This window comes from Macaca nemestrina, chromosome 16 (genome assembly GCF_043159975.1).
Source record: "Macaca nemestrina isolate mMacNem1 chromosome 16, mMacNem.hap1, whole genome shotgun sequence".
NCBI lineage: Eukaryota > Metazoa > Chordata > Mammalia > Primates > Cercopithecidae > Macaca > Macaca nemestrina.
In genome coordinates this window covers 65,162,059-65,188,699 of record NC_092140.1, presented here as the reverse complement: position 1 = coordinate 65,188,699, position 26,641 = coordinate 65,162,059, and the positions used below count along the sequence as shown (strand labels likewise).

The 26,641-nt window shown below is 39.1% G+C and overlaps 1 protein-coding gene across 2 annotated transcripts; it reads right to left on the bottom strand.

Annotated features, from left to right (window-relative positions):
* Positions 1–23,940, bottom strand: LOC105485566 (protocadherin 20). Of its 2 annotated transcripts, XR_011614752.1 has the most exons (3): positions 23,118–23,940; positions 19,032–22,070; positions 1–1,429 (listed from the first exon to the last, which is right to left on the bottom strand). XR_011614752.1 is itself a non-coding variant. In XM_011747919.3 (2 exons), the coding sequence occupies exons 1-2, from the start codon at positions 23,247–23,249 to the stop codon at positions 19,344–19,346; spliced, it is 2,859 nt and encodes a 952-aa protein (XP_011746221.2). In that variant the 5' UTR covers positions 23,250–23,940; the 3' UTR covers positions 17,047–19,343. The 2 variants fall into 2 exon arrangements, 1 of the variants encoding a protein (XP_011746221.2); XM_011747919.3 differs by lacking the exon at positions 1–1,429 and having other exon boundaries at positions 17,047–22,070.
* Between the last annotated feature and the right edge of the window lie 2,701 nt (positions 23,941–26,641).

The following is a 26,641-nucleotide window of genomic DNA, read 5'->3' as shown; positions in this document are numbered from 1 at the left end:
AAGAGGAAGGGGAAGCAGGAGGAGGAAGAAGAAGACAAAGAAGGAAGAGAAGAAGACAAAGAAGACAATAACATTGCTGTGCTCATCAGGCTTACAATTTACTGTCATAGACTAAAATTTCCAAAAGGTGGAAACAAACATGTTAGTTACCATTCTAGTTACTTTATTTATCTACTTTTGATAATGACGATGATAACATTTAGATGATGATGGGAATGAAAAAAAGATCTGATTTCATGCTCACTTATGAGTTCTATCTTTCAATATTTTTTTAAAATAGTGTCCTAGTTTATAGAAGTCTGTGAGTAGATTCAGTTGAGGGAAGAAATCCAAAATAGACTGGATGCTAAAGTACCAAGTAAAGATGGCAAATTACAGAAATAATGGGACCTCATACTGGTGATTCTCAAACTTTGCTGCATTTTCAAATCATCTGGGGAGCTTTGTAAAAATCCTGTCTCTCATCTTATATCCCATACCAAATAAATAAGACAGTCTGAGGTGAAACATAGGTGTCAAGTGCTTTTTGCTTTGTTTTGTTTTGTTTTGTTTATAACTCCCTTGATTATTTCAACATGTGAACAAGCTTGAAAGCCAATGCACCAGGAATATTGTTCTCAAACTGTAATGTATGTTCTAATCACCCAGGAATCTTATAAAATGCAGATTATGGTTTAATAGATCCAAAGTGGGCCCCAGATTCTCTGCTGCTGCTACTTTGTAGACAAAACATTAAGTAGCAGGGCTCTAAACATTTTTCCCCCATGTCAGGACTGTAAGAACTCTGTAGATAGCCACCAGCCCTTTTCTGAGCAGTGGGTACCTCAAACCCCATTCAGTATGAATGAAAGCATGTCAGTATGCTAGGACTAGTGAAGCTCAGAAATATTTAGAGAAGAGGTTCACCAACATAGGATTCTGACATGTTTGAAAACACCCCACAGTATGGTCTGAATGTTAGTGTCCTCTGCAAAATTATATCTTGAAATATTATCCCTCAAGGTGAAAATATTAGGATGTGGGGTCTTTGGGGAGATGATTGGTCATAAGGGCTGAACTCTCATAAATGCAATTGGTACATCAACAGAAAAAGTCCAAGGGAGCTTGTTTGCCTCTTCCATCACATGAGGACACAGCAAGGTGTCATCTATGATAAAGCAGGCCCTTCCCAGACACTGAATCGGCTGATGCTTTGATCTTAGATTTTCCAGATTCCACAACTCTTAAGAAGTAAATTTCTGATGTTTGTTAGAAATGCAGTGTATGGTATTTTGGTATAGGAGTGCAAATGGACTAAGACACTTCCCATCCCAATCTGAGCAGTAGAAGGACTCCTGGGACATACACCTGGAGATACTTATCTTCTTCAAGGCCTTCAGGGAGTATCATCATCACATACTCAGCTCATGTTTAATCAACAACCAGACTTCTAGGAAGAGAAGAAAAAGGTTTATCATCTCTTTGTAAAACCCCAGTCTTGTAGTTTCATATCCTGAATGTATTTTGCAGATGAATAACCTGAGCACAGGTTGTTATTCCACCTAGTGGGTGATTAAACAAATGACGAATTCTTGGTTATCAAAATACTCATATGGCTTTGGGATTTTGAACTGGTAAATATTCATGATGTGAAAAATCAAGACACATATTGTATAATCTCAGTCCCATAAAATTGGATGTTGTTTTATATACAGACAGGACCTAGAAGAACACATAAAACTGTAAACTCTATGTGATTGTGGATGACTTTGTTCTTTGCTTCTTGTGTTTTTCAGTTTCCTACAATGCACACATTAACTTTTAAAAAATAAGCGTTATTTTAAAAATTTAAAAAAAATGATGAGAAAGACATGTTTTTATGTGTGTGAAAACATAGGCAACATTTAGAAATGAGATATCTAGTCCCAGGAGTGAGCATCCCAATTTCTTCCTGAAACTGTATTCTTAATAATAGCTTAAGATACCTTTTTCCCCGCTCCAAATATTTAGTAGCTCTATGAAAAATTTATTCTTGAAACATGCTTTGCCCATTTGGATTTTATATTTATTTGAAACAGTGTCCCCAGCCTTTTAAGATTAAAATTTAGGACAAATACTCTGAAGTCATCAACAATGACTGACATGAAATAAAAAAGAAATGTACCAGTTTAAGAATGATACTTGTTTTTCTGCAAAATGAGGAAAGATATGACTATTTTAACCTTTCAATCAGAAGAGTTCTGATATGAATCCAAAACATTTGAACTCACTTGCAAAATGGTATCATTTTACTAGTACAAAATGCAATGTATAATATCATCCTATGTATTATGTATTGGATATGCCAATAGTAAATATCCAATAAAAAGTTGGTGCATAGTAAATCAATTATTCTAATGAACTTCATCTTCTACTGTAAATTTGTTGTATGGAGTGAAGCAGCTTTTGAATTGGAAGTAAAGTTGATTGAAAAGTGGAATAAGAATCTATTAAAAAACATAAAAACACACAACCTCCTGAAAGTGCTTGTTTTTAGAGAAGTTGAGATTATAAACCACTTCAAAAGAGCCATCGATTAGGGAGATGCATTGGAGGGTGGAGCAAGATGGCCGAATAGGAACAGCTCCAGTCTCCAACTCCCAGCACGAGTGACACAGAAGACCGGTGATTTCTGCATTTTCAACTGAGGTACTGGGTTCATCTCACTAGGGAGTGCCGGACAATCGGTGCTGGTTAGCTGCTGCAGCCCGACCAGCAAGAGCTGAAGCAGGGCGAGGCATCGCCTCACCTGGGAAGCACAAGGGGGAAGGGAATCCCTTTTCCTAGCCAGGGGAACTGAGACATACAACACCTGGAAAATCGGGTAATTCCTACCCCAATTCTGCGCTTTAAGCAAACGGGCACACCAGGAGATTATATCCCACACCTGGCCGGGAAGGTCTCACGCGCATGGAGCCTCCCTCATTGCTAGCACAGCAGTTTGCAGTCTAACTGCAAGGGAGCAGCGAGGCTGGGGGAGGGGAGCCCACCATTGCTGAGGCTTAAGTAGGTAAACAAAGCCACTGGGAAGCTTGAACTGGGTGGAGCTCACAGCAGCTCAGAGAAACCTGCCTGTCTCTGTAGACTCCACCTCTGGGGACAGGGCACAGCTAAACAACAACAACAACAAAAAGCAGCAGAAACCTCTGCAGACGCAAATGACTCTGTCTGACAGCTTTGAAGAGAGCAGTGGATCTCCCAACACGGAGGTTGAGATCTGAGAAGGGACAGACTGCCTGCTCAAGTGGGTGCCTGACCCCTGAGTAGCCTAACTGGGAGACATCCCCCACTAGGGGCAGTCTGACACCCCACACCTCACAGGGTGGAGTAAACCCCTGAGAGGAAGCTCCCAAAGTAAGAATCGGACAGGTACACTCGCTGTTCAGAAATATTCTATCTTTTGCAGTCTCTGCTGCTGATACCCAGGCAAATAGGGTCTGGAGTGGACCTCAAGCGATCTCCAACAGACCTACAACTGAGGGTCCTGACTGTTAGAAGGAAAACTATCAAACAGGAAGGACACCTACACCAAAACCCCATCAGTACATCACCATCATCAAAGACCAGAGGCAGATAAAACCACAAATATGGGGAAAAAGCAGGGCAGAAAAGCTGGAAATTCAAAAAATAAGAGCACATCTCCCCCTGCAAAGGAGCGCAGCTCATCGCCAGCAACGGATCAAAGCTTGATGGAGAATGACTTTGACGAGATGAGAGAAGAAGGCTTCAGTCCATCCAACTTCTCAGAGCTAAAGGAGGAATTATGTACCCAGCGCAGAGAAACTAAAAATATTGAAAAAAAAGTGGAAGAATTGATGGCTAGAGTAATTAATGCAGAGAAGGTCATAAACGAAATGAAAGAGATGAAAACCATGACACGAGAAATACGTGACAAATGCACAAGCTTCAGTAACCGACTCGATCAACTGGAAGAAAGAGTATCAGCGATTGAGGATCAAATGAATGAAATGAAGCGAGAAGAGAAAGCAAAAGAAAAAAGAAGAAAAAGAAATGAACAAAGCCTGCAAGAAGTATGGGATTATGTGAAAAGACCAAATCTACGTCTGATTGGAGTGCCTGAAAGTGAGGGGGAAAATGGAACCAAGTTGGAAAATACTCTTCAGGATATCATCCAGGAGAACTTCCCCAACCTAGTAGGGCAGGCCAACATTCAAATGCAGGAAATACAGAGAACACCACAAAGATACTCCTCGAGAAGAGCAACTCCAAGACACATAATTGCCAGATTCACCAAAGTTGAAATGAAGGAAAAAATCTTAAGGGCAGCCAGAGAGAAAGGTCGGGTTACCCACAAAGGGAAGCCCATCAGACTAACAGCAGATCTCTCAGCAGAAACTCTACAAGCCAGAAGAGAGTGGGGGCCAATATTCAACATTCTTAAAGAAAAGAATTTTCAACCCAGAATTTCATATCCAGCCAAACTAAGTTTCGTAAGTGAAGGAGAAATAAAATCCTTTACAGATAAGCAAATGCTTAGAGATTTTGTCACCACCAGGCCTGCCTTACAAGAGACCCTGAAGGAAGCACTCAACATGGAAAGGAACAACCGGTACCAGCCATTGCAAAAACATGCCAAAATGTAAAGACCATCAAGGCTAGGAAGAAACTGCATCAACTAAAAAGCAAAATAACCAGTTAATACCATAATGAGAGGATCAAGTTCACACATAACAATCTTAATCTTAAATGTAAATGGACTAAATGCTCCAATTAAAAGACACAGACTGGCAAACTGGATGAAGAGTCGAGACCCATAAGTCTGCTGTATTCAGGAGACCCATCTCACATGCAGAGACACACATAGGCTCAAAATAAAGGGATGGAGAAAGATCTACCAAGCAAATGGAGAACAAAAAAAAGCAGGGGTTGCAATACTAGTCTCTGATAAAACAGACTTTAAACCATCAAAGATCAAAAGAGACAAAGAAGGCCATTACATAATGGTAAAGGGATCAATTCAACAGGAAGAGCTAACTATCCTAAATATATATGCACCCAATACAGGAGCACCCAGATTTATAAAGCAAGTCCTTAGAGACTTACAAAGAGACTTAGACTCCCATACAATAATAATGGGAGACTTCAGCACTCCACTGTCAACATTAGACAGATCAACAAGACAGAAAGTTAACAAGGATATCCAGGAATTGAACTCATCTCTGCAGCAAGCAGACCTAATAGACATCTATAGAACTCTCCACCCCAAATCAACAGAATATATATTCTTCTCAGCACCACATCGCACTTATTCCAAAATTGACCACATAATTGGAAGTAAAGCACTCCTCAGCAAATGTACAAGAACAGAAATTAAAACAAACTGTCTCTCGACCACAGTGCAATCAAACTAGAACTCAGGGCTATGAAACTCAATAAAAACCACTCAGCTACATGGAAACTGAACAACCTGCTCCTGAATGACTACTAGATACATAACGAAATGAAGGCAGAAATAAAGATGTTCTTTGAAACCAATGAGAACAAAGACACAACATACCAGAATCTCTGGGACACATTTAAAGCAGTGTGTAGAGGGAAATTTATAGCACTAAATGTCCACAAGGGAAATCTGGAAAGATCTAAAATTGACACTCTAACATCACAATTAAAAGAACTAGAGAAGCAAGAGCAAACACATTCAAAAGCTAGGAGAAGGCAAGAAATCACTAAGATCAGAGCAGAACTGAAGGAGATAGAGACACAAAAAACCCTCCAAAAAATCAATGAATCCAGGAGTTGGTTTTTTGAAAAGATCAACAAAATTGACAGACCGCTAGCAAGACTAATAAAGAAGAAAAGAGAGAAAATCAAATAGATGCAATAAAAAATGATAAAGGGGATATCACCACCGACCCCACAGAAATACAAACTACCATTAGAGAATACTATAAACACCTCTATGCAAAGAAACTAGAAAATCTAGAAGAAATAGATAATTTCCTGGACACTTACACTCTTCCAAGACTAAACCAGGAAGAAGTTGAATCCCTGAATAGACCAATAGCAGGCTCTGAAATTGAGGCAATAATTAATAGCCTACTAACCAAAAAAAGTCCAGGACCAGATGGATTCACAGCTGAATTCTACGAGAGGTACAAGGAGGAGCTGCTACCATTCCTTCTGAAACTATTCCAATCAATAGAAAAAGAGAGAATCCTCCCTAACTCATTTTATGAGGCCAAAATCATCGTAATACCAAAGCCTGGCAGAGACACAACAAAAAAAGAGAATTTTAGACCAATATCCCTGATGAACATTGATGCAATAATCCTCAATAAAATACTGGCAAACTGGATTCAGCAGCACATCAAAAAGCTTATCCACCATGATCAAGTGGGCTTCATCCCTGGGATGCAAGGCTGGTTCAACATTCGCAAATCAATAAACATAATCCAGCATATAAACAGAACCAACGACAAAAACCACATGATTATCTCAATAGATGCAGAAAAGGCTTTTGACAAAATTCAACAGCCCTTCATGCTAAAAACGCTCAAAAAATTCGGTATTGATGGAACATACCTCAAAATAATAAGAGCTATTTATGACAAACCCACAGCCAATATCATACTGAATGGGCAAAAACTGGAAGCATCTCCTTTGAAAACTGGCACAAGACAGGGATGCCCTCTCTCACCACTCCTATTCAACATAGTGTTGGAAGTTCTGGCTAGGGCAATCAGGCAAGAGAAAGAAATCAAGGGTATTGAGTTAGGAAAAGAAGAAGTCAAATTGTCCCTCTTTGCAGAAGACATGATTGTATATTTAGAAAACCCCATTGTCTCAGCCAAAAATCTCCTTAAGCTGGTAAGCAACTTCAGCAAAGTCTCAGGATACAAAATTAATGTGCAAAAATCACAAGCATTCTTATACACCAGTAACAGACAAACAGAGAGCCAAATCAGGTATGAACTTCCATTCACAATTGCTTCAAAGAGAATAAAATACCTAGGAATCCAACTTACAAGGGATGTAAAGGACCTCTTCAAGGAGAACTACAAACCACTGCTCAGTGAAATAAAAGAGGACACAAACAAATGGAAAAACATACCATGCTCATGGATAGGAAGAATCAATATCGTGAAAATGGCCATACTGCCCAAGGTAATTTATAGATTCAATGCCATCCCCATCAAGCTACCAATGACTTTCTTCACAGAATTGGAAGAAACTGCTTTAAAGTTCATATGGAACCAAAAAAGAGCCCGCATTGCCAAGACAATCCTAAGTCAAAAGAAGAAAGCTGGAGGCATCACGCTACCTGACTTCAAACTATACTACAAGGCTACAGTAACCAAAACAGCATGGTACTGGTACCAAAACAGAGATATAGACCAATCAAACAGAAGAGTCCTCAGAAATAATACCACACATCTGCAGCCATCTGATCTTTGACAAACCTGAGAGAAACAAGAAATGGGGAAAGGATTCCCTATTTAATAAATGGTGCTGGGAAAACTGGCTAGCCATAAGTAGAAAGCTGAAACTGGATCCTTTCCTTACTCCTTATACGAAAATTAATTCATGATGGATTAGAGACTTAAATGTTAGACCTAATACCATAAAGACCCTAGAAGAAATCCTAGGTATTACCATTCAGGACATAGGCATGGGCAAAGACTTCATGTCTAAAACACCAAAAGCAATGGCAGCAAAAGCCAAAATTGACAAATGGGATCTAATTAAACTAAAGAGCTTCTGCACAGCAAAAGAAACTACCATCAGAGTGAACAGGCAACCTACAGAATGGGAGAAAATTTTTGCAATCTACTCATCTGACAAAGGGCTAATATCAAGAACGTACAAAGAACTCAAACAAATTTACAAGAAAAAAACAAATAACCCCATCAAAAAGTGGGCAAAAGATATGAACAGACATTTCTCAAAACAAGACATTCATACAGCCAACAGACCCATGAAAAAATGCTCATCATCACTGGCCATCAGAGAAATGCAAATCAAAACCACAATGAGATACCATCTCACACCTGTTAGAATGGCAATCATTAAAAAGTCAGGAAACAACAGGTGCTGGAGAGGATGTGGAGAAATAGGAACACTTTTACACTGTTGGTGGGATTGTAAACTAGTTCAACCATTATGGAAAATAGTATGGCGATTCCTCAAGGATCTAGAACTAGATGTACCATATGACCCAGCCATCCCATTACTGGGTATATACCCAAAGGATTATAAATCATGCTGCTATAAAGACACATGCACACGTATGTTTATTGCGGCACTATTCACAATAGCAAAGACTTGGAATCAATCCAAATGTCCATCAGTGACAGACTGGATTAAGAAAATGTGGCACATATACACCATGGAATACTATGCAGCCATAAAAAAGGATGAGTTTGTGTCCTTTGTAGGGACATGGATGCAGCTGGTAACCATCATTCTTAGCAAACTATCACAAGAACAGAAAACCAAACACCTCATGTTCTCACTCATAGGTGGGAATTGAACAATGAGACCACTTGGACTTGGGAAGGGAAACATCACACACCGGGACCTATCATGGGGAGGGGGGAGGGGGGAGGGATTGCATTGGGAGTTATACCTGATGTAAATGACGAGTTGATGGGTGCTGACGAGTTGATGGGTGCAGCACAGCAACATGGCACAAGTTTACATATGTAACAAACCTGCACGTTATGCACATGTACCCTAGAACTTAAAGTATAGTAATAATAATAAATAAAAAAAAAAAGAAAAGATACTTTGTCTGCAATAACATAAAAACCATATATTTTAACAAGTATGTTGTTTTCATGAGGGCAAAATTTTACATATACAATCAAAACACATCCACCCACAGTATCTCATTTACAAATATCATTCAGTTAATCCCATCCCAAACTGGGTTTGAGATGAATTCAACAGTTCAGAGCTATTCATCCTAGCTCTAATCAACTGAGAAATATTTTATGTAAATAAAAACACCTCTGTTTTTTTCTTTCCTTTGTTTTTTTTCCTGTGGCTTTGTTAGTATAAGTGAAATGAACATGCAGTGGAACACAGTAGGACCACAATATGTGATCTTAATTTCCATTTATATTTATATTGATTATTATGATATTTTTAAACTTAGAAAATGATATGTATTTAACACCTTTGTATCATAACGATTGAAATATGTATTGTAAAAGTTACGTGGATAAAACAATATTTTGTGAAACTGAGTCAGTTGAACTAGACCTCTAATGGATGTGTTACATGTTTTTCAAGATAGTGTAGTCCTTTTCTATTACTGCTGTAATAGATTGTCACAAATTTAGCAGTATAAAATAACACTCATTTATTAACCCCTAGTCTTGTAGTCAGAAGTTTGGTTACCGACTGGCTCTGCTGGTCTTTGCCTAGTGCTTTGCAGTGCTGAAGTCAAGGTGTCAGCAGAGTGGTGTTTCTTTCTGGGAGCTCTGTGGGTGAATCCTCTTCCAAGCTCATTCAGATTGTCAGTGAATTCAGTTCCACGTGGTTACTGGACTGAGGTTTCCATTTCCTACCTGACTGTCATCTGGGAGCCTTTCTTATCTCCTTAAGGCTAGATAATCTCCCTATTTTAAGGTCCATATGTCAATTATATTTTCAAGGTAAATGCAACTTCCCTTTTGCCATGTAACAGTCACAGGTTCTATGAATTAAGGCACGGTTACATTTGGGGGACTATTATGCCCATTGCAGTTAGATTGATAAATGGTGATTGTGAGAATATTGAGCTTACTTTATGAAAGAGCAACAACATAGTGACTGAATATGCTCAAGGAAGATGAAAGGGGAAGAAAACACTGGTTTCTTAGAATTCATCCTGGCTCCATGAGACCGAGGTTTTGTGTATTGTCAGAGATTTAACCTTTCTTTTCCAATACACATACTTTTAATACTCAGGTGTTTTATCTTCAATTGAGTAAAATAGCATTTCCCATCAAATGATTTGATTGCAAATATTGTTATGATACATGGCATCTAAACCAGGGTGTCCTGAATCAAACATAAAATACAAAAAAAGGAATTAATTGGATTTCCTTTAGTTATATTAGATGTTTTATTTGAAAGAATTATAAGCCAACATAAATTCAGTTATTCTTATACTCAGTTACTCAGAAATCTGTGCATTCATGTATTAAATATATTTACAAATAAGATTGGGGAAATGGAACATTCTAAAGTGCTTTTTATAGAATAATAGTATTTTGTTGGATTAGTTCAAGAAATGGGACATATGAAGGATAGTTGACTTTGCTAAATTTAAATGCTTAGATGATTCAGTGGAAGTCTTTTAGAGATAAACTAAATACACGTTACTGAAGTTCTTCTGTTTGCAGTGAATTTTAACTGCTATTTACAAGAAATTCTGTGAATCAAATGGCACTTTTTACCGTTAAAAAATGATGGAAGGGGCCGGGCGCGGTGGCTCAAGCCTGTAATCACAGCACTTTGGAAGGCCGAGACGGGAGGATCACGAGGTCAGGAGATCGAGACCATCCTGGCTAAAACGGTGAAACTCCGTCTCTACTAAAAATAATAATAATAATAATAATAATAATAAAACTAGCTGGGCGAGGTGGCAGGCGCCTGTAGTCCCAGCTACTCGGGAGGCTGAGGCAGGAGAATGGCGTGAACCCGGGAGGCGGAGCTTGCAGTGAGCCGAGATCGCGCCACCGCACTCCAGCCTGGGCGACAGAGCGAGACTCCGCCTCAAAAATAAAAAACACAAAAAAGAAAACAAACAAACAAAAAAGATTGAAAGCATCATAAATAGGAAGCTGTCTCAACATAAACCAATGGTATTTATTTATTTATTTATTTATTTTTGAGACGGAGTCTCGCTCTGTCCCCCAGGCTGGAGTGCAGTGGCCGGATCTCAGCTCACTGCAAGCTCCACCTCCCGGGTTCACGCCATTCTCCTGCCTCAGCCTCCCGAGTAGCTGGGACTACAGGCGCCCGCCACCGCTCCCCACTGCTCCCGGCTAATTTTTGTATTTTTTTAGTAGAGACCGGGTTTCACGTGTTAGCCAGGATGGTCTCCATCTCCTGACCTCGTGTTCCGCCCGTCTTGGCCTCCCAAAGTGCTGGGATTACAGGCTTGAGTCACCGCGCCCGGCCAAACCAATGGTATTTTTTACCACCTGGTTCATGGTTAGCATTGCTCACATTCATTTGACTTTGAATATGTTTAGATTTTATAATTGAATTAGAAAAATGTGAAGGAAACTTGTTTCGCAATTTACTAAAGCAGTGGGTAAGTGGGAGAGGAGCTGGGTGAGTGACGCTTTTTTAGAGGAAGAAAGGAAATCAAAATAATTTTATTTATTTGTAAAAATTAAAAAAAATAGTTTATTTTCTTCCTTTGCTCTTTTTATTCTACCTTTACGGTGCTTTGGTTTGTTCAATGAATTGTTTAGAATTACCTTCTGTAGTGTATTTTTCTTCATAGTGAATGTATCTGCAGTGATTTTATACATTAATATTAAAATGTCCTTTCAACATACATTTCACCAGACATTATAACATCGAAAAATACTGTAATATAGTATTATTTGAAATATTTATGCAACAAATCGCAAAGTCCATTTTACATTCCATTAAGTCAAAACTTCACGTTGCCAAGAAATTACCTTAAAAAAATTTACACAAAACTATAAAACTGAGGTGATATTACATTTGCAAAATAAAAACTAGCGCTATTCTTTTGAAATATAGTGGCAGGGTTACTTGTAAATATGTAAAGTCAATGAATATAATAATTATTTTTAAATTATTGTGAAAGGTAAGCATATGATCTTTTTAATAAGAGTGATTGGTTCACATCTCAGTACAAACATTTCTTTGATCATTTAAGTGAAAGTTCATCTTTGGAGCTATAGGGAATTTTAATATTTCAGATGCATACAGGAAATATATAAAAGCAAAAGTAAAAAATTAGATTTGGCTATTCTAGCCGTAGAACACACCCAACCCTAATTTTGTAATTCATATATACTGATATTCTCCTCTATTAGCCTCGAATATGTAGGGCATATCTCCAGGTAGCGCTTTTATCTGTCATAACATTTCTTGTCTCTCTCTGGTAGAGGTGCTTATGTAACAGCTACAGGTGGGGAGTAGATGGGAGGAGGAATGCATTCATTCCTATATATGTGCGGTTCACATTTGTTCTCCCAAGCTGGAGAACAACTGTTTTGATGGAGAAAAATGTTTTCCCTGTGTACAGCACAATGATTTGCTTGTAATAAGTACAGACTAATAGTAAATATGTTTAGTAAATGAATCGTTGATGATAATAGTGTTTATCTTTGTTGAAGCTTCAGGGTATTGGACCCTAAAACTGTAAGGAATAAGAAAATGATCCCAAGTTCCCTGGGAATCGTAACATTTTATGATTTACTGAGATCCTAACATTCAGTTATCCTGAGTTGACATTCAGTTACCTTATTAAATGTAAGCCTGGTCCTTCTCTTTTTCTTTTTTCTTTTTCGATTTAAAATATTTTGAGTGACATCTTTTTCCCCCTATATATAGTGATTCCAAATTACCTAATGACAAACTTTTTTTCCCTCAGCTTTAAAAAAACTTCCTTTGATCAATATCTCCCCATTCTCATTTTCAAATCAATCATGTCCTTTGTATTCACACTTGAGCCTGCCTCTTCTATAATCTAACATATATGTGAATTTTACATAAATATTTATTCACATATTAGAATCTAATTTATTCCTTCCATTTTTCTGCTAGTCTCATAAAACTTTTCTTGATTATTCTCACATATTCTCTAAAGTTTTTTTTATTTTTTACTATTTTATAACAATTTTTATATTTGTCAAATATATAAATTTATTTTTTTATATATTTTTCTCTTTAGAAGGTACAAATAACTTCATTTGGAAAATTGTGTCTTTTTTCTCTAAGTACATGCAAGATAAATGTGATTCTTAATAATTCATTTTAATAATTAATTTTGATGGACCTCATTTTTAGGTGAGATTTATCTCAGAAAATTTATTTTAACACCTGGTATATTGTCTTTGTAAATATTTTGTTAACTTTCTAATAAAGGTAAAATTAAAGGATATGTCTTAATGGAAACGTTTGAAGGAAAAGTATACTCTGCTAGCTATTTTTGGCAGGATTTTGAACATTTCTTACATTTATGACTGCTGTCTTCTCTAATCCACCCTGCTAATTTTTTTTTCTTGTTTTTTTATGTCTTAGTTTCTTCAACTGTAAAATAAAGAGGTTGGACTAAGTTACCTCCATAGTTTCGCAATTTAAATAATGACCTTTTTTTTTTTTTTTTTTTTTTTTTTTTTTAAGGCAGGGTCGTGCTCTGTCACCCATGCTTAAATGCAGTGAAATAATAATCTTGACCATCATGAGATTTCCAGATGAGAAGGATAAACTTGTCATAGGAATTAAAAAAAAAAAAGTCCAAGTGTCTATAAAATGCAGAATTTGAATAAATAGAGCATACTGAGTATATATAGGCCTTTAATCTAAAACACTATCAACTTGATGGAATTTTTTAATGTAATATAAATATCAGTTTGGTGAAAGAACGAGCAAATAAATTGATAAGACAACCTCCCATGGCACACCATTTAGTTACGATAGCAATAATTAAGCTAATATTTGTGGAACGCGGTCTGCGCAAAATATTTTGCATGAATTATCTCATTTAATTTTCATTTATACCATGAAAGAGACAGTAAGTTCATCATTTACATATAGATGAGTCTTAGGAGGGGAAATTAGACTTTTCTAGAAGCTGGGACTGTATATAATATTGTTTTTACATCTGCTAAATGTTTATTTAGGCTGAGTTTGTAAATTCTACCATTTGGTATTGGTTCTTATTAAATTCTTTATTTAAAACAACATAATACTTGAAGCATAAGACGTGCTAAGTGACTTCACTGGGTTTTAAAATGATGTTAAATGTTTAAAATAGTGATGTTAAACCTCAAGACCTGCATACTTCTTGGCTCTAACTAGCCATTTCACCTGGTCATATTTCCCAGGTCTTGTTAAGAGTTGCCTACAACCAACATATCATTCTTTCTTGGTATTCACATAACACTTGAAGTTATATTTACACCTTAAATTATCCACTTGACATTTTATCGTCTTAAGTTTTCAACAGGAAGGACTCTTCTACATGTGCCTATTTTTAGTACAACCACAAGTAAAATACTGCAAATGGCTTAGATGAAATGTTCTTTATGAGATCAACCTCATATTGGAATATCTGTCACATGGGCACAGAGTAATGTTTGTTAAATTGAAGAGGATTGACAGTCATAAAGATGAAATAAACTGGGTAAATTAGTGCCTTTATAATTCCATCTGTGTCATAAAATCCAACATTGGAGAAGGGGGTTATGGCTCCAACACTTTCATTGCTGACTTAATGTTTAGTAAATGAGTTCTGTATCTTTTTCAAATTTTTACAAAAGCTCAAAATCAAATTATGAAAACTATTTACTTTCTGGTCATGCCATGCAGATTATCTCCTATAGCATCAATAAACTTGTAAACAGCTATACATTATTTATATCCTATATTACCTTCTATAATAAATCTCTTTTATATTCTCTGGTTTAAGTCCCCATTTCTCCTTAAATTGTCACTAAATCTTATAACTAGCGTCCAGAATTTTCTTCATTATAAGCTCTACACGTGGTCGAAAGTGATCTTTTAAAAACATAAACTCTCTGGTCTAAATGCTTACAAGTCCCATTACCTTTCAGATAAAATTGTAACCTCCAAGTATGGGACATAAGTTTATTCATTATTTGCTGTACACTTGTGTCTCCAAGCTCATTGTTAATCATCCTTTTTTTAAATTCTCTTCATCTCTTTAGCCAAGGAAAACTGCAATATCTGTGGCTCTTCAACCATGACATTCTCACTCCCACATGTGCTTTGCCTACTGCTCCCCACTCAAATGCCCTTCCTTCCTCGCTGCCATTTTCTCTTGGCTAACTTTTCCTTTATTCAAGCTCATAACTTCCTCTGAGAAGGGTTCAAAATAGACCTCACCTCCTTTAGGGAACCTTCTCTGACTTTCCAAAACTGGGTTAGGTCCTGCTCACATAGTATCCAAAGAATAGGCATTTATCACATATGTTTTGAAACTGGTTTTCTTTTTTTTTTTTTTTTTTTTTTTTTTTGAGATGGAGTCTGGCTCTGTCGCCCAGGCTGGAGTGCAGTGGCCAGATCTCAGCTCACTGCAAGCTCCGCCTCCCGGGTTTACGCCATTCTCCTGCCTCAGCCTCCCGAGTAGCTGGGACTACAGGCGCCCGCCACCTCGCCCGGCTAGTTTATTTTTTTGTATTTTTTAGTAGAGACGGGGTTTCACCGTGTTCGCCAGGATGGTCTCGATCTGCTGACCTCGTGATCCGCCCGTCTCGGCCTCCCTAAGTGCTGGGATTACAGGCTTGAGCCACCGCGCCCGGCCGAAACTGGTTTTCTTATTGGCTTTTCACAGGATGATGTAAGTTCATTAAAAGACTTGTAATATCAGTACTAAAATATGTATGGGATAAATGACTGTATGACTGATTTTTTAAAAATCACCACGGTATTCTTACTTCTTGGTATCAGCGAGTTAAGTTTTAAAGTTCACTCAATTTTGTTTTATATCCTCAAAGGAAGACGTTCCTAGTTTAGGAGTCTATTTTACAAATGCTATTATATAAGGACAATTATATACAAAAAGTGACATTTAAAAATGATTATAGGCTATGTATTTATGTATATATTATCTGAAAATATACATGATTTGTTATTAGAAGTAGAAATAACTTAAAAAAAATACTGTGCTGGAACTTTTTAGCTCAGGAATCCAAACTGTTTTAATTGATTTTTTTTTTTCTGCTTTGAGTCTTCTTGCAGGCCCATCAATTCTTTACAATAAATATTTATTGACTACTTGCACATAAAGGTACAGCGCTAGGCAGAGAATGCCTAGATCAGCGATATGGCATTTTGTGGCAATTTTGACTGCTTTTTCTCAGTGAGCAAATTTACCATAGAGGGATGAAAATGCTCAGGTATTTCTGTCCCTGGCCTCCATGAACTGAGGCTGCCCAAGGATTTGAAGAACACCAGGTGGTTGATGCTGCCCTTTCATTACATTCTCCATTGTCTGCCAGGGATCAGGACCTCACAGGGTCCTCACCTCGGGAGGAGAGAATGGACCCTGAACCTGCAAAGGAGAGAGGCTTGCTTAATTTCCCCCTTTATAGTTGTCAATTTAGACATTTTCTGGGAGCACAAATTAGAATCCTTGTGAGAGATGTTACTGCAATCAAATCAACTTCATATACCACTCCTAAAAATTGCTTGTAGTGATGTTATTTCACAATAAAGTCATGCCTGGTGTTTTCCTAAAATACATGTAGAAAATCCAAAACACTACAAATTTACATGTTTTTGAATGCTTCAATACTACAAAACTGTTTTAAAGAATTTATTTTTTTCCTCTTCCAACCACCATTGATGAAAGCCTAACTGCCAGGAGAGCTTCTTTTTTTTTCTTTTTTCTTTTTTTTTTTCTTTTTTTTTTTTTAACAGGGTCAGGAAATCTACCCTAAGTAGTCAAATAACGTAAATTGTTTTTTCCCCTGTAGCTGAAATTGCTATGTTGGTTTTAAATTTCCCAATTCAAATTAATGAACAATTTTCTCTGTGGTGTAAGAGTGAATTTGGCAGTGCAAAGATCACAGCAATCTCTTCTTCATTAAATTGGGCAAAGAGAACTCACTGGTTCACAAACTGTTAAATGGATATTAGGGGTTTTAATGAATGGAACATTTATTTTTGTGCCAGCTCAACTAACAACATTGACATGATTAGCATACATTTTGGCAACTATTCTAGCACAAGGTGTCAGTAAAAAGGAGCTTTTATCTTTGAGTTTAATTTACTTTAGCTTTCCTTGTTATTAATGTTTTTAATGTGAATGAGATGTTTTTGTAAAGGAAATCCTGCCACAAGAAGTTATTCAGAAATACATATTTTTATTAATGTTACAGGCATTTCTCATGCTGGAGATAAAGTCCATTCCCCAAAACACATGAACCTTCTTCAAATTTGGAAATGAATCGAAAATTGTGCTATTTGTACTGATGATGAAATTATTGCACTTATGGAGGATTCTTAAAAAATAAATAGTGTTATTTTTATCTCATGAAGTTCCTTTCTTTACAAAAAAGAAATAAGAAATAAAATATGACTCTTAAGAGATGTTTCCTCCATTGCTCCATATCAGTTATAAATGAAAAGTTTTGGGGGTTAAATGATCTTAGTCTCTTAGCTCAGATGCCTCTCATACAAAAGGAATTTCTGATAAAAATATATTTAGTTTTTGTAACAAATGTTGCTGCCTCATATACTTATTATTTTATTTACCGAAATTCTCAAACTGAAGAAAAATAAGATAAATGAGTTAACTAATACAAATCTAAAAGAACTTGATTGTTTGCATTCAATTTCTTTTTTTGCAGAGTGTTTTTGTTTTAAAAATTATCGCAAGTTATTGCAACACTGCTAACAGAGGATTTGTTATAAATATGTGGTAAAATGAAAATGCGTAATGATATTAAATCTATAATCAATTAATATGAATGTGCACATACATGGGTGCAAATTTTCATATGAACTTACATCAAATATTTAGGCATACTCTCTTTCTACTACATATATGTCTATAACTACACACGCATTTAATAATTTACCCAATGTTTAATTGAGTAATGAATTAGTTTAATATAAACTTTAATATAGCAGAATACTACAGTTTACTCACATTTAACCCTAAAAACAAACAAATGACAGGCACTTCAGTGAAATAACAAGCCTATGTTCAAATATAAAATGCTAAAAATGATAAAGAAATTATGAAAATATACCTTTAATTTGCAGACATATAAACACTTTTGGTACACAGTACAGATGCATGATGCCAAAAAGTAAAATGATCCAGTTTAAGCTAACACATTCCTTGTTTATACAGATTATTTTGCTATAGCTCTCATATAAAATAATATTTCCAGTTCACACAATGAATTGAAAGTGATAAATCACTGATGAAATAGCTTTCTTCATTGCAAGAGATTCAGTAAAAGCTAAATTATCAAAGAAATCTGCTGCAGGGCTTACAAATAAACTGTTGGACTTAATCCAAAACCAAAGAAAGGAAGGCAGAAATGGTAGCCAACAAACCTAAACAACAACAAAAAGATAAGTACAGTATAACTTTCATATAAAAGGCCCAACTAAAACAACCAGTAGTGCACACAAGCTTCTAGAAGAATTCACTTTTAATATGATTTCTATTTTCTTATGTGATGGAAGATTTTAAGCCTATAAAAGTCTAATATATAACCCAAGTATAAAGTACAACCAACAAGTTGTGAAAGCACTAAAATGTCATGAATGCCTATGAAGCAACTAAGGATTGAAGCATTTCTTTGCTTCTGGCTGTTTTTCTTGGGCATAAGATCTAGTTACATTTTCTGTAACGAAGAATGTATGTGTGTATATATATATATATATATTTCCCCTGTAATAACAGCAAGTGCAGTGGTAAAGCAAACAGAAAGCAATTCGAGTACACAGAAAGTGGAATACTCTTCAGCAGATCGAATTTGTAACACAAGGCAATGTTTTTATCCTTGCTAAAAAGGAATTGCACTTCTTTTTAATGCCTTCTCTTTCAAACTATATATGCACTTTTGAGGTAATAAACATTCTGTTTACAAGTGCATTTCTTTTTTTTTTCTTATATATTTAAATAGGGTGAAATTTAATTTACTTTAATTTCATATTTGTTTAATGTTAAAAACAATATATTTAAAATATACTCTTTCATTAATTTCATGTACAACTGTCAAGTACAATACCTCAGTTCCCTGCAAAGGAGCAGCTGATGCCCTCTTGTGGTGACAGGAATTTTTAGATAAAAATTTGTTCCTTTTTCTTACCTTACTCCCAGGTTTTATCAATCATCTGCTTGGTGTATGAAAGCTGCAAACCATGTCCAAGCTTTCTTTTTTTTTTTTTTTTTTTTAATAACAGTCCTATGGCTGTTAGTACTAATTTTCACTTAAAAATGCTGTACACATTTTATAACCTCTGAATTTAAATTTAAAAACCTGTAAACAGCTATTTACAATATAGAACAAGTTATAAATTAGTCGTCCTTCATTGTAACTGCCATCAACACGCTCCTTTTTTAGGTGATGAAGATCCAAAGTCAGTTAAAACATTTCTCCGTGTTATTCCACCATGAAATATCAAATATTAGAAATATCCATTGGCTTTCTCTCTCGCATGTGCAAGTCAATTTTTCCCTTCAGTGGAATCTGTACTTCCAAATTTTCATCTTCCCTGGGATGCTTTTTCCCTTTCCTTAAACAGATGTATATGCCCATCCCTGTGACCAGTGTGATGGAACCCAAGCTTATTACAGACAGAGCTACTAAGGTGGGCATACAGGACACAGATTCTACCTTCCTATGAGTCGGTTCTATTGAGATTTGTGGTTCTTTCTCCTCTATGTTAATCTCTGGTTCTTTTCTTAAAAGACTCTCAATGTAACTCTCATTACTGACAGTGTCATTGACAAATAGGTTCACCATGACCGTGGAGTGAAGAGGCTCAGGATAACCATGATCACTCACTTTCACCAGTAAGCGATGGAGCCCATAATCTGTCTGCAGCAATGCCTCTTCCAAAGTAATGTTGCCAGTTTTGGGGTCAATCCTGAAGGACTCAGGCCTAGGGCCTCTTCTCCCTATGATGCTGTAAGCTATGACAGCATTCATGCCTGTGTCTTTGTCGACAGCATAGACTTCTGTAACTGGGGAGCCTGGGAGAGTAGAAGGCAGTACTAACAGATAAGACATATTAGACTGAGGAAATAAAACAAGAGGAGGGTTGTCATTGATATCTAGAAGGAGAATTGTGATTTTTGCTGTAGAGGAGAGGGCAGGTTCACCCCCATCAACAGCCTCAACCCACAAAGTATAGGAGCTTTGCTGTTCTCGGTCCAAAGAGACTTTAGCCCTCAGCATACCCTTTCCTGTATCTATGACAAAAATATCACTCTGGTTCACCACAGAGAGGGCAACCCATCCATTCCGCCCAGCATCAGCATCTGTTACACTAATTACTCCAATCTCACCATAGCCTGGAAAGTTTTCAGGCACAAAAAAGCTGAAGTCCTTGTTGATAAACCGAGGACTGTTGTCATTTTTATCCAACACCGTGAGGGCCACAGTGGCTACTGATTCTCTGGGTGGCTTCCCACAGTCAACAGCTCTGACGGTGTATCTGTACTTTTCTTTCTCTTCTCGGTCCAGCTGAGTAGAAACTGTCAGAATTCCTGTGACACTGTCTAAGGAAAAATATGATGGAGCATCAGGTCCCAGAAAATATGAAACTTGGCCTCTTTCCCCACTGTCGGCATCTGTAGCATACAGCTTAGTCAAAAACGCATTGGGTGAGTTGTTTTCTTCGATGGTTAGTTCTATTAAGGGCTGAAGGAAAATTGGAGCATTATCATTGTCATCTAAAAGTTGCACTTTAATTACTCTTTTGACATGAAATCCTTCAGAGTTCCAAGCCACCACAGCTACTTCATAGAACTGCTGTAGCTCATAGTCCATAGGTTTTGTGGTCTCTAGTAAATATTCATTATTGTATGGTTTGTAAGGTGATAACCTAAACGGGCCTTCACCATCCAGGTAGCAGTTAACCTTGTATTTACCTTCTGGATCTCTTATGGTGAAAAACGCAATGGGAGTGTTCACGGGTTCCAGTTCTTTCAGATAAACAACACCATCTATCTCGTTTGCTATGTAACGAGGGACAATCTCAGGGGGTCTGAAAATAACTTTGATAACGGACACAAGAGCAGTGATTACAGCAGGGATGCAGCCTGGTCCATTAGCAAGGATGGTGAGCTTGTGAGACTGCAGAACACTTCCCCCAATCTTATTGAAAAGTTTAATGACTCCAGTGTTTTCATCCAGGTGAAATAAATCCTTAGATGCTTGTGGAACTTTCTGACTGTAAGAATAAGTAATTTGAGCATTGGTCCCCAAGTCTTTATCCACAGCCTGGACAGCTGCAATTGGGGTGCCCACTGTAGCATTCCCATACACAGTGACATTGATTTGTGAGTCTGTGAAGAGAGGGCAATTGTCATTAATGTCACTTATGCCAATGGTGAGGGTGGCACTGCCCAAAAGTGGTGGAGATCCACCATCCTCAGCTATGATGATGCTCACATATTGGTCCTGGGTTTCCCTGTCCAAAGCACCCATGACAATTAGGTAGGGGGTGCGCTCCCCGTTCTCATTTTCCTCCACGTCCAGGGTGAACATACCATGGTAGTCCAGTAAGCGATAGGTCTGTACCCCATTAATGCCTACATCTGGGTCCACAGCAGGATGCTCTATGGCCAATCGGGTGTTTACAGGTGCATTTTCCGGGACCCACACCGAGATTTGGGAAACAGGGAACTGTGGGGCATTGTCATTGATGTCTCTTATGGCGATCTTCACCTTCACAAACCTGAAATATTCCTGAGGCAGGACAAGCACATCCAGCAGTAAAAGACAAGAGTAAGAAGAAGGAGAGGAGGAGATGGAAACGCTGCCGCCCCACGCGGTCCCTCCGCCCCCTTCAAGACACAGGGCCTCCCTGTCGATCTCCTGAGCTGAAGTGTGCAGCTCCCCAGAGCGGTTGTCTAGGGTCACGTACTGGCCACTCAGTCCGCGGGAGGCCAGGCTGAAAGAGAGAGGGGGGTTCCACTCAGCACCGGTGCGCTCTGGCAGCTGCGAATGCGGGTCCAGCCTCCCTGCAGACCGGGGCAGCAGCCGCAGGTCCTCGGCCAGGCTGCCGATGAGCACCCCGGCGGGCAGTCCCTCGTTCAGGCTGTACAGAAGCTCGGTGGCCCGGCTGTGACTCGCGAGGCAGCTGAAGGGTTCCACGAAGAGGAAAAACAGAAACAGATGCTGGCGTGGGGGGAGGGAAGAAAGCTCATTACACACACGGGGAAATAGGGGTCTGAGAGAGAAACTAGTGCCCCTGTGATCCTTGCTGTCCCCATCTCCGTTCCCAGAAGCAAAAACTCTAGTTAGAACGGGGGCGGAGAAGAACCCCGCTGCAAAGGGAGATCTGTGGGGCAATGTCGTCTCCAAAACTTAATTTTGCTGTTCACTTTCTGTCCCCTCCGCCCCCGCCTCCCCCCCCCCCTCAGTTTCCCCATCACCACCCTCATCCAGCTAACTTCAGAATCCCAAACCATAAAACATCCCCGGAAACACGCCAGAGTGGAGAGGATTCCGACCCAGAGACTGCGCAACGCGACAGGGAAACCCAGGGTAGGTGATGAGGAGGGAGGGGGCTGGTAGTAGAGAGCACTGAAAGGTGGGCAATTTATTTCCCCTTGAAGAGTCTGCCATTAGAGTGCTGGAACACGCAGTGTGTTACACTAGGAGAACCGTAAAAACAACCACAATCGCAATGATAATAATACGGAGAAACTACTAACACTCCTCCACCTCCAACACTTTAGGTCTTAGATCGGAAAGAGTGATTTGTATTTTAGCACACATCTGAAATCAAACCGAAAGGATCTGGATTTCCACCTCTTACCAAGCCGTCACTAATCCCCCCTCCCTTAGGGGGAAGCAAAGTAAACGCGGAAAACGGTTATGCAAAAACAATCTGTCAATTGCAGTAGGCATTCATAGTCAGACGCCAGCAGCAGGAAACGATCCCGAACCCCTGTATCTAAAGCAGATTGAGCGCACCCCTGATCCCTTCCACCTTATCTGGATACATTTCTTGCTTCAGAAACTTCCTCTCATGACCCAAGGACTTCCCTATTCCTTGTTAAAAGGAAGACACATTATCCCAAACTCCCTTCCCTCCCCGTGCCATCCTTCCTGTGAAGTTTACATGAAGGTGGAGGGTTTGAAAAACCATCCGAGTGGAAATTGCTTCATAACACTGCAACTTGTCGGGGTCGCGGGGCTCCTTGAGCTCCTAACCCTTACCGGCAGGTTCCTGTGGCTGGTGCTGCTCCTGGGACGATGTAGACGCCCCATATCCAGGCGCGGGTGCCAGGTCGCCGGGTACCAGCTCACTCCCAAGGCCCGCGAGCTGCGCGCATTCCCTCGGCCGCGCATTCCCTGGGAGGCTGCAGTCAGAGCGCTCTTGAAGGGAGGGCGACAGAAGACACTCCCTCTGGGTTCATGCAAATCGCTGGGGGAACTTCAGCCAATAGTCACTGGCTCTTCAATTAAGGACGGGAACTCAAAGAGGGCAGAAAGGCAAGGAGGCAGAAGGGCACATTCATGGTCTCCTGTCCCGGTCGCAGGTAACTCCAGACCCTGCCAGAGGAGCTGGAATGGGGGAGCTGCTCCTGAAGACTGCGAAGAGGCACCCCCGGGTTGGGCACAGTAACGCTTGCCCACTAGCCTCCTTCCTTGCTGCACCAGTCAGATGCTAAGTCCACAGGTTGCTAGCAGGAGAAGGAGAATTAAAATAAATAAATAAGCTTGTATTTGTATATGGATGTAACAGAGAGAGGAAGTCACAGAGCAATCACAGGCGCCGTCCCAAAACGCCCGCTTTGCCACCAGTTCCTCCTGGAGCCTCGGATCCAGCAGTGTTGGCACAGAGAAAGAAAACGCACTTTTCTCAGCGGAGGGAAGGAATCTCAACTTCTGTGTAACGTAGGGTGAACCAGAAAAGGAATATGAATTCAGTGAAGGTTTCGACATACCCCAATTTTGAATCTTTGCTGTGGGCAGTGGTAGAGCTTCTGCTAGTTTACTAGTTGGAGGCTCAAATGTCTCTGGGTGTCTGCCTTGTGATCTTATTTTAGAGACAGTAGTGGCTTCTGGATGCAGGGAAGAGCCAAGAGGAAAGTAGAAACAATTGTGCTGTAACACAAGTAGTTCTGCCTGCAAGTAATTTTTAACACATTTATCTAAGTGGTAAATTGGTGTGGGGAGGGGGAGGGATTCACTGAAGCCTAGGTAAAAAATTGGTTATTTTTCAAATTAGTCCTTCCTTCTTTCCCTCCCCTCTTCCCCTCTTCCTTCCTTCCTTCCTTCCTTCCTTCCTTCCTTCCTTCCTTCCTTCCTTCCTTCCTTCCTTCCTTCCTTCTTTCCTTCCTTCCTTCCTTCCTTTCTCCCTTCCTTCCTTCCTCCCTCCCTCCATCCCTCCCGCCCTCTCTCCCTCCCTCCCTGCCTCTCCCTTTCTCTCTCTCTTTCTTTCTCCTGGATTGCCTACTGGAAAACTGGTCCTTGGTAAAGGAATTGTGGAACAATGTGTTGCCAAATGCTTGCATATCCCCTATGGCTTTGACACTGAATAGCTATGTAACATGGAATAATCCCATAACGCCTGGGCTTCTGTTTCCTCATTTATAAAATCAAGGCTAGTGGGTTACTCCAGTACATTAAGCCTCTGAAACACTTTTTGATCTGCAGGTTGCCATATAAGTAATGGAAAAGCCCATGATTCATCCTTTCCTTGAGAAGACATTTCTCTTCATCGCTAGGCTTCCAGATATCCTCTGCACGGTCCTAAACATAAAACCTCACATACTGATGACCAGTGACTGAGCCTAGAATGAAAAAAGATCTTTGATACCTGATTTCTATATGCTTTCTGTAGGAACTACTTCAATTTTCCTCTTCCACCAAATGCTACCTAGAATATAAATTACTTGGCTGAGTTAACTGTTTTGTTTCTGATCCTTCTTATTTTCTCCTCATTTCTACTAATCCTAAAGACAGAGTCCTAAATATGGACAACACACAACATCAAAACACCTGGTGGGTAACAGCTTGTTATTGTGCAAATGGGGCTGTACATGGAGTTCACAAGTCTCTCTATATACAAATTTGGCATATAATTGTTCAAATTATATTGGTCGGATTCACTGGCTCTTAAAATCAGTTCCTTCAAACTCTTTACAGTGAAAATGGAGCACTGATGAAGTGGTTGAAGTGGTAAGCCTCAGCCCCCACCACTGCCACCGCCCCCCCACCCCCGGCCCCCACTACATACGCACACACTCTCAGAGGAACATGCGCATCTGAGTTGAAGGTTGGTAAACAAACTGCAGTCAGGGAAGCATGATCCCTCTCCTTGTGCTTTTTAGCTGCTGGTTCTGCCCTACAGCTGAACTTTTGCCATAATTGGTAAATATTTACTTTGAGGTCTGTAGTTGAAACATACTTGACTCCCCAAATCAGTACCAAGCTGCTTCTGAAATGTGTTTAACTTACATCTTTACACAATACCCACAGCTTCCCGAAGTTGGAGGCCCACGGCCAGAGTTAGGCAATCTGTCAGCAGTCAGAGGACCTGCAATCTGAAACAATTCTCCATCTAGACAGAGCAGCAGAGTGGGCTGTTTATCCGCTCACAGGTCATGCCCTCTCCAACAAGTTAAGATCATCCACCGTGGAAACATAGGGAGCCATTTTCTTTATTTTTTCCTTTGTTATAAGGATATTGCACAGGAGCCATTGTTTATGATGATAGTCCAAGTGAAGTGACATTTTCTCTTTGTAATTATATCTCAAGTCTTTCATTTTCCCTGGCCCCTTACTCTCCCTTTCCCTGCTTTGCAGTGGATGCTTGTAGTACAGATGCACTTCCTTTTAAAATGTTCCCCCAGCCCACACCAGCAGAATCTTTGTCTTCTGACCCTATCACCCAGCTGGTCTCTATGGAAAGGGTTATTACCATACCTCCCTTTATTAAGTTGAAAAGAAATTAAATATACCCATTTGGCCATAATTATTCTCTAGAGTGTTTCTAAAAAGCATAAACATGAGTTATAACAAAAGTTCTTCATGTAAGTGGAAACACAAGAATTGAACACATCTTGAAAAATAATGTTTGGAATGACACTAACAACCACATTTGCTTTAAGTGACTATGGTGATTGCAAAGTCCCTGCATGGAAGTTTGTCCTCAAGACTGGGAGATGTTGTCATAATATTGAACAATACCTTACACGCCACATTTCAAACCATTCACTGACCTACTTGTTATTATCTTTCCTCTCTGAAAATCCGAACAACGTTTTACACATGTTTACACCTGAATTGGGCTTAAATAAAATAAAAAGGACTAAATAGGCTTCGTTCTTCCCATGTATCCTTTCTCTGGGCATTGTGAAAGCATTTCCAAACTCTTATTCCTTATGATGCCAACCTGTGACCTACCTTCTGGTGTCACATATTTCTAACGATGACTCAGAAAGCTTCTATGCTATTAGTCCCTTGAAAATAATACTTAAGAACTTCTTAGACGTCTCAATTGCTCTGGGCCTGCTTCCCAGGTGTTTTGTAAAAATCGATCTAGAAGAACAGTTAGATTATATGCCTCCCAAGCCTATTTTTCCTATAGACAAGGAAAACAACAGGATAGATGGTGTACTGAGCTGAGCCAGAGGAGTGGATGACATTCTCTGGGTTGTTGCTAAGTTCTGTGTGACTTTAGACAAGTCATCAAACTTCTCTCTTTCAATTTCATAAAAAAAGACCCCGACACA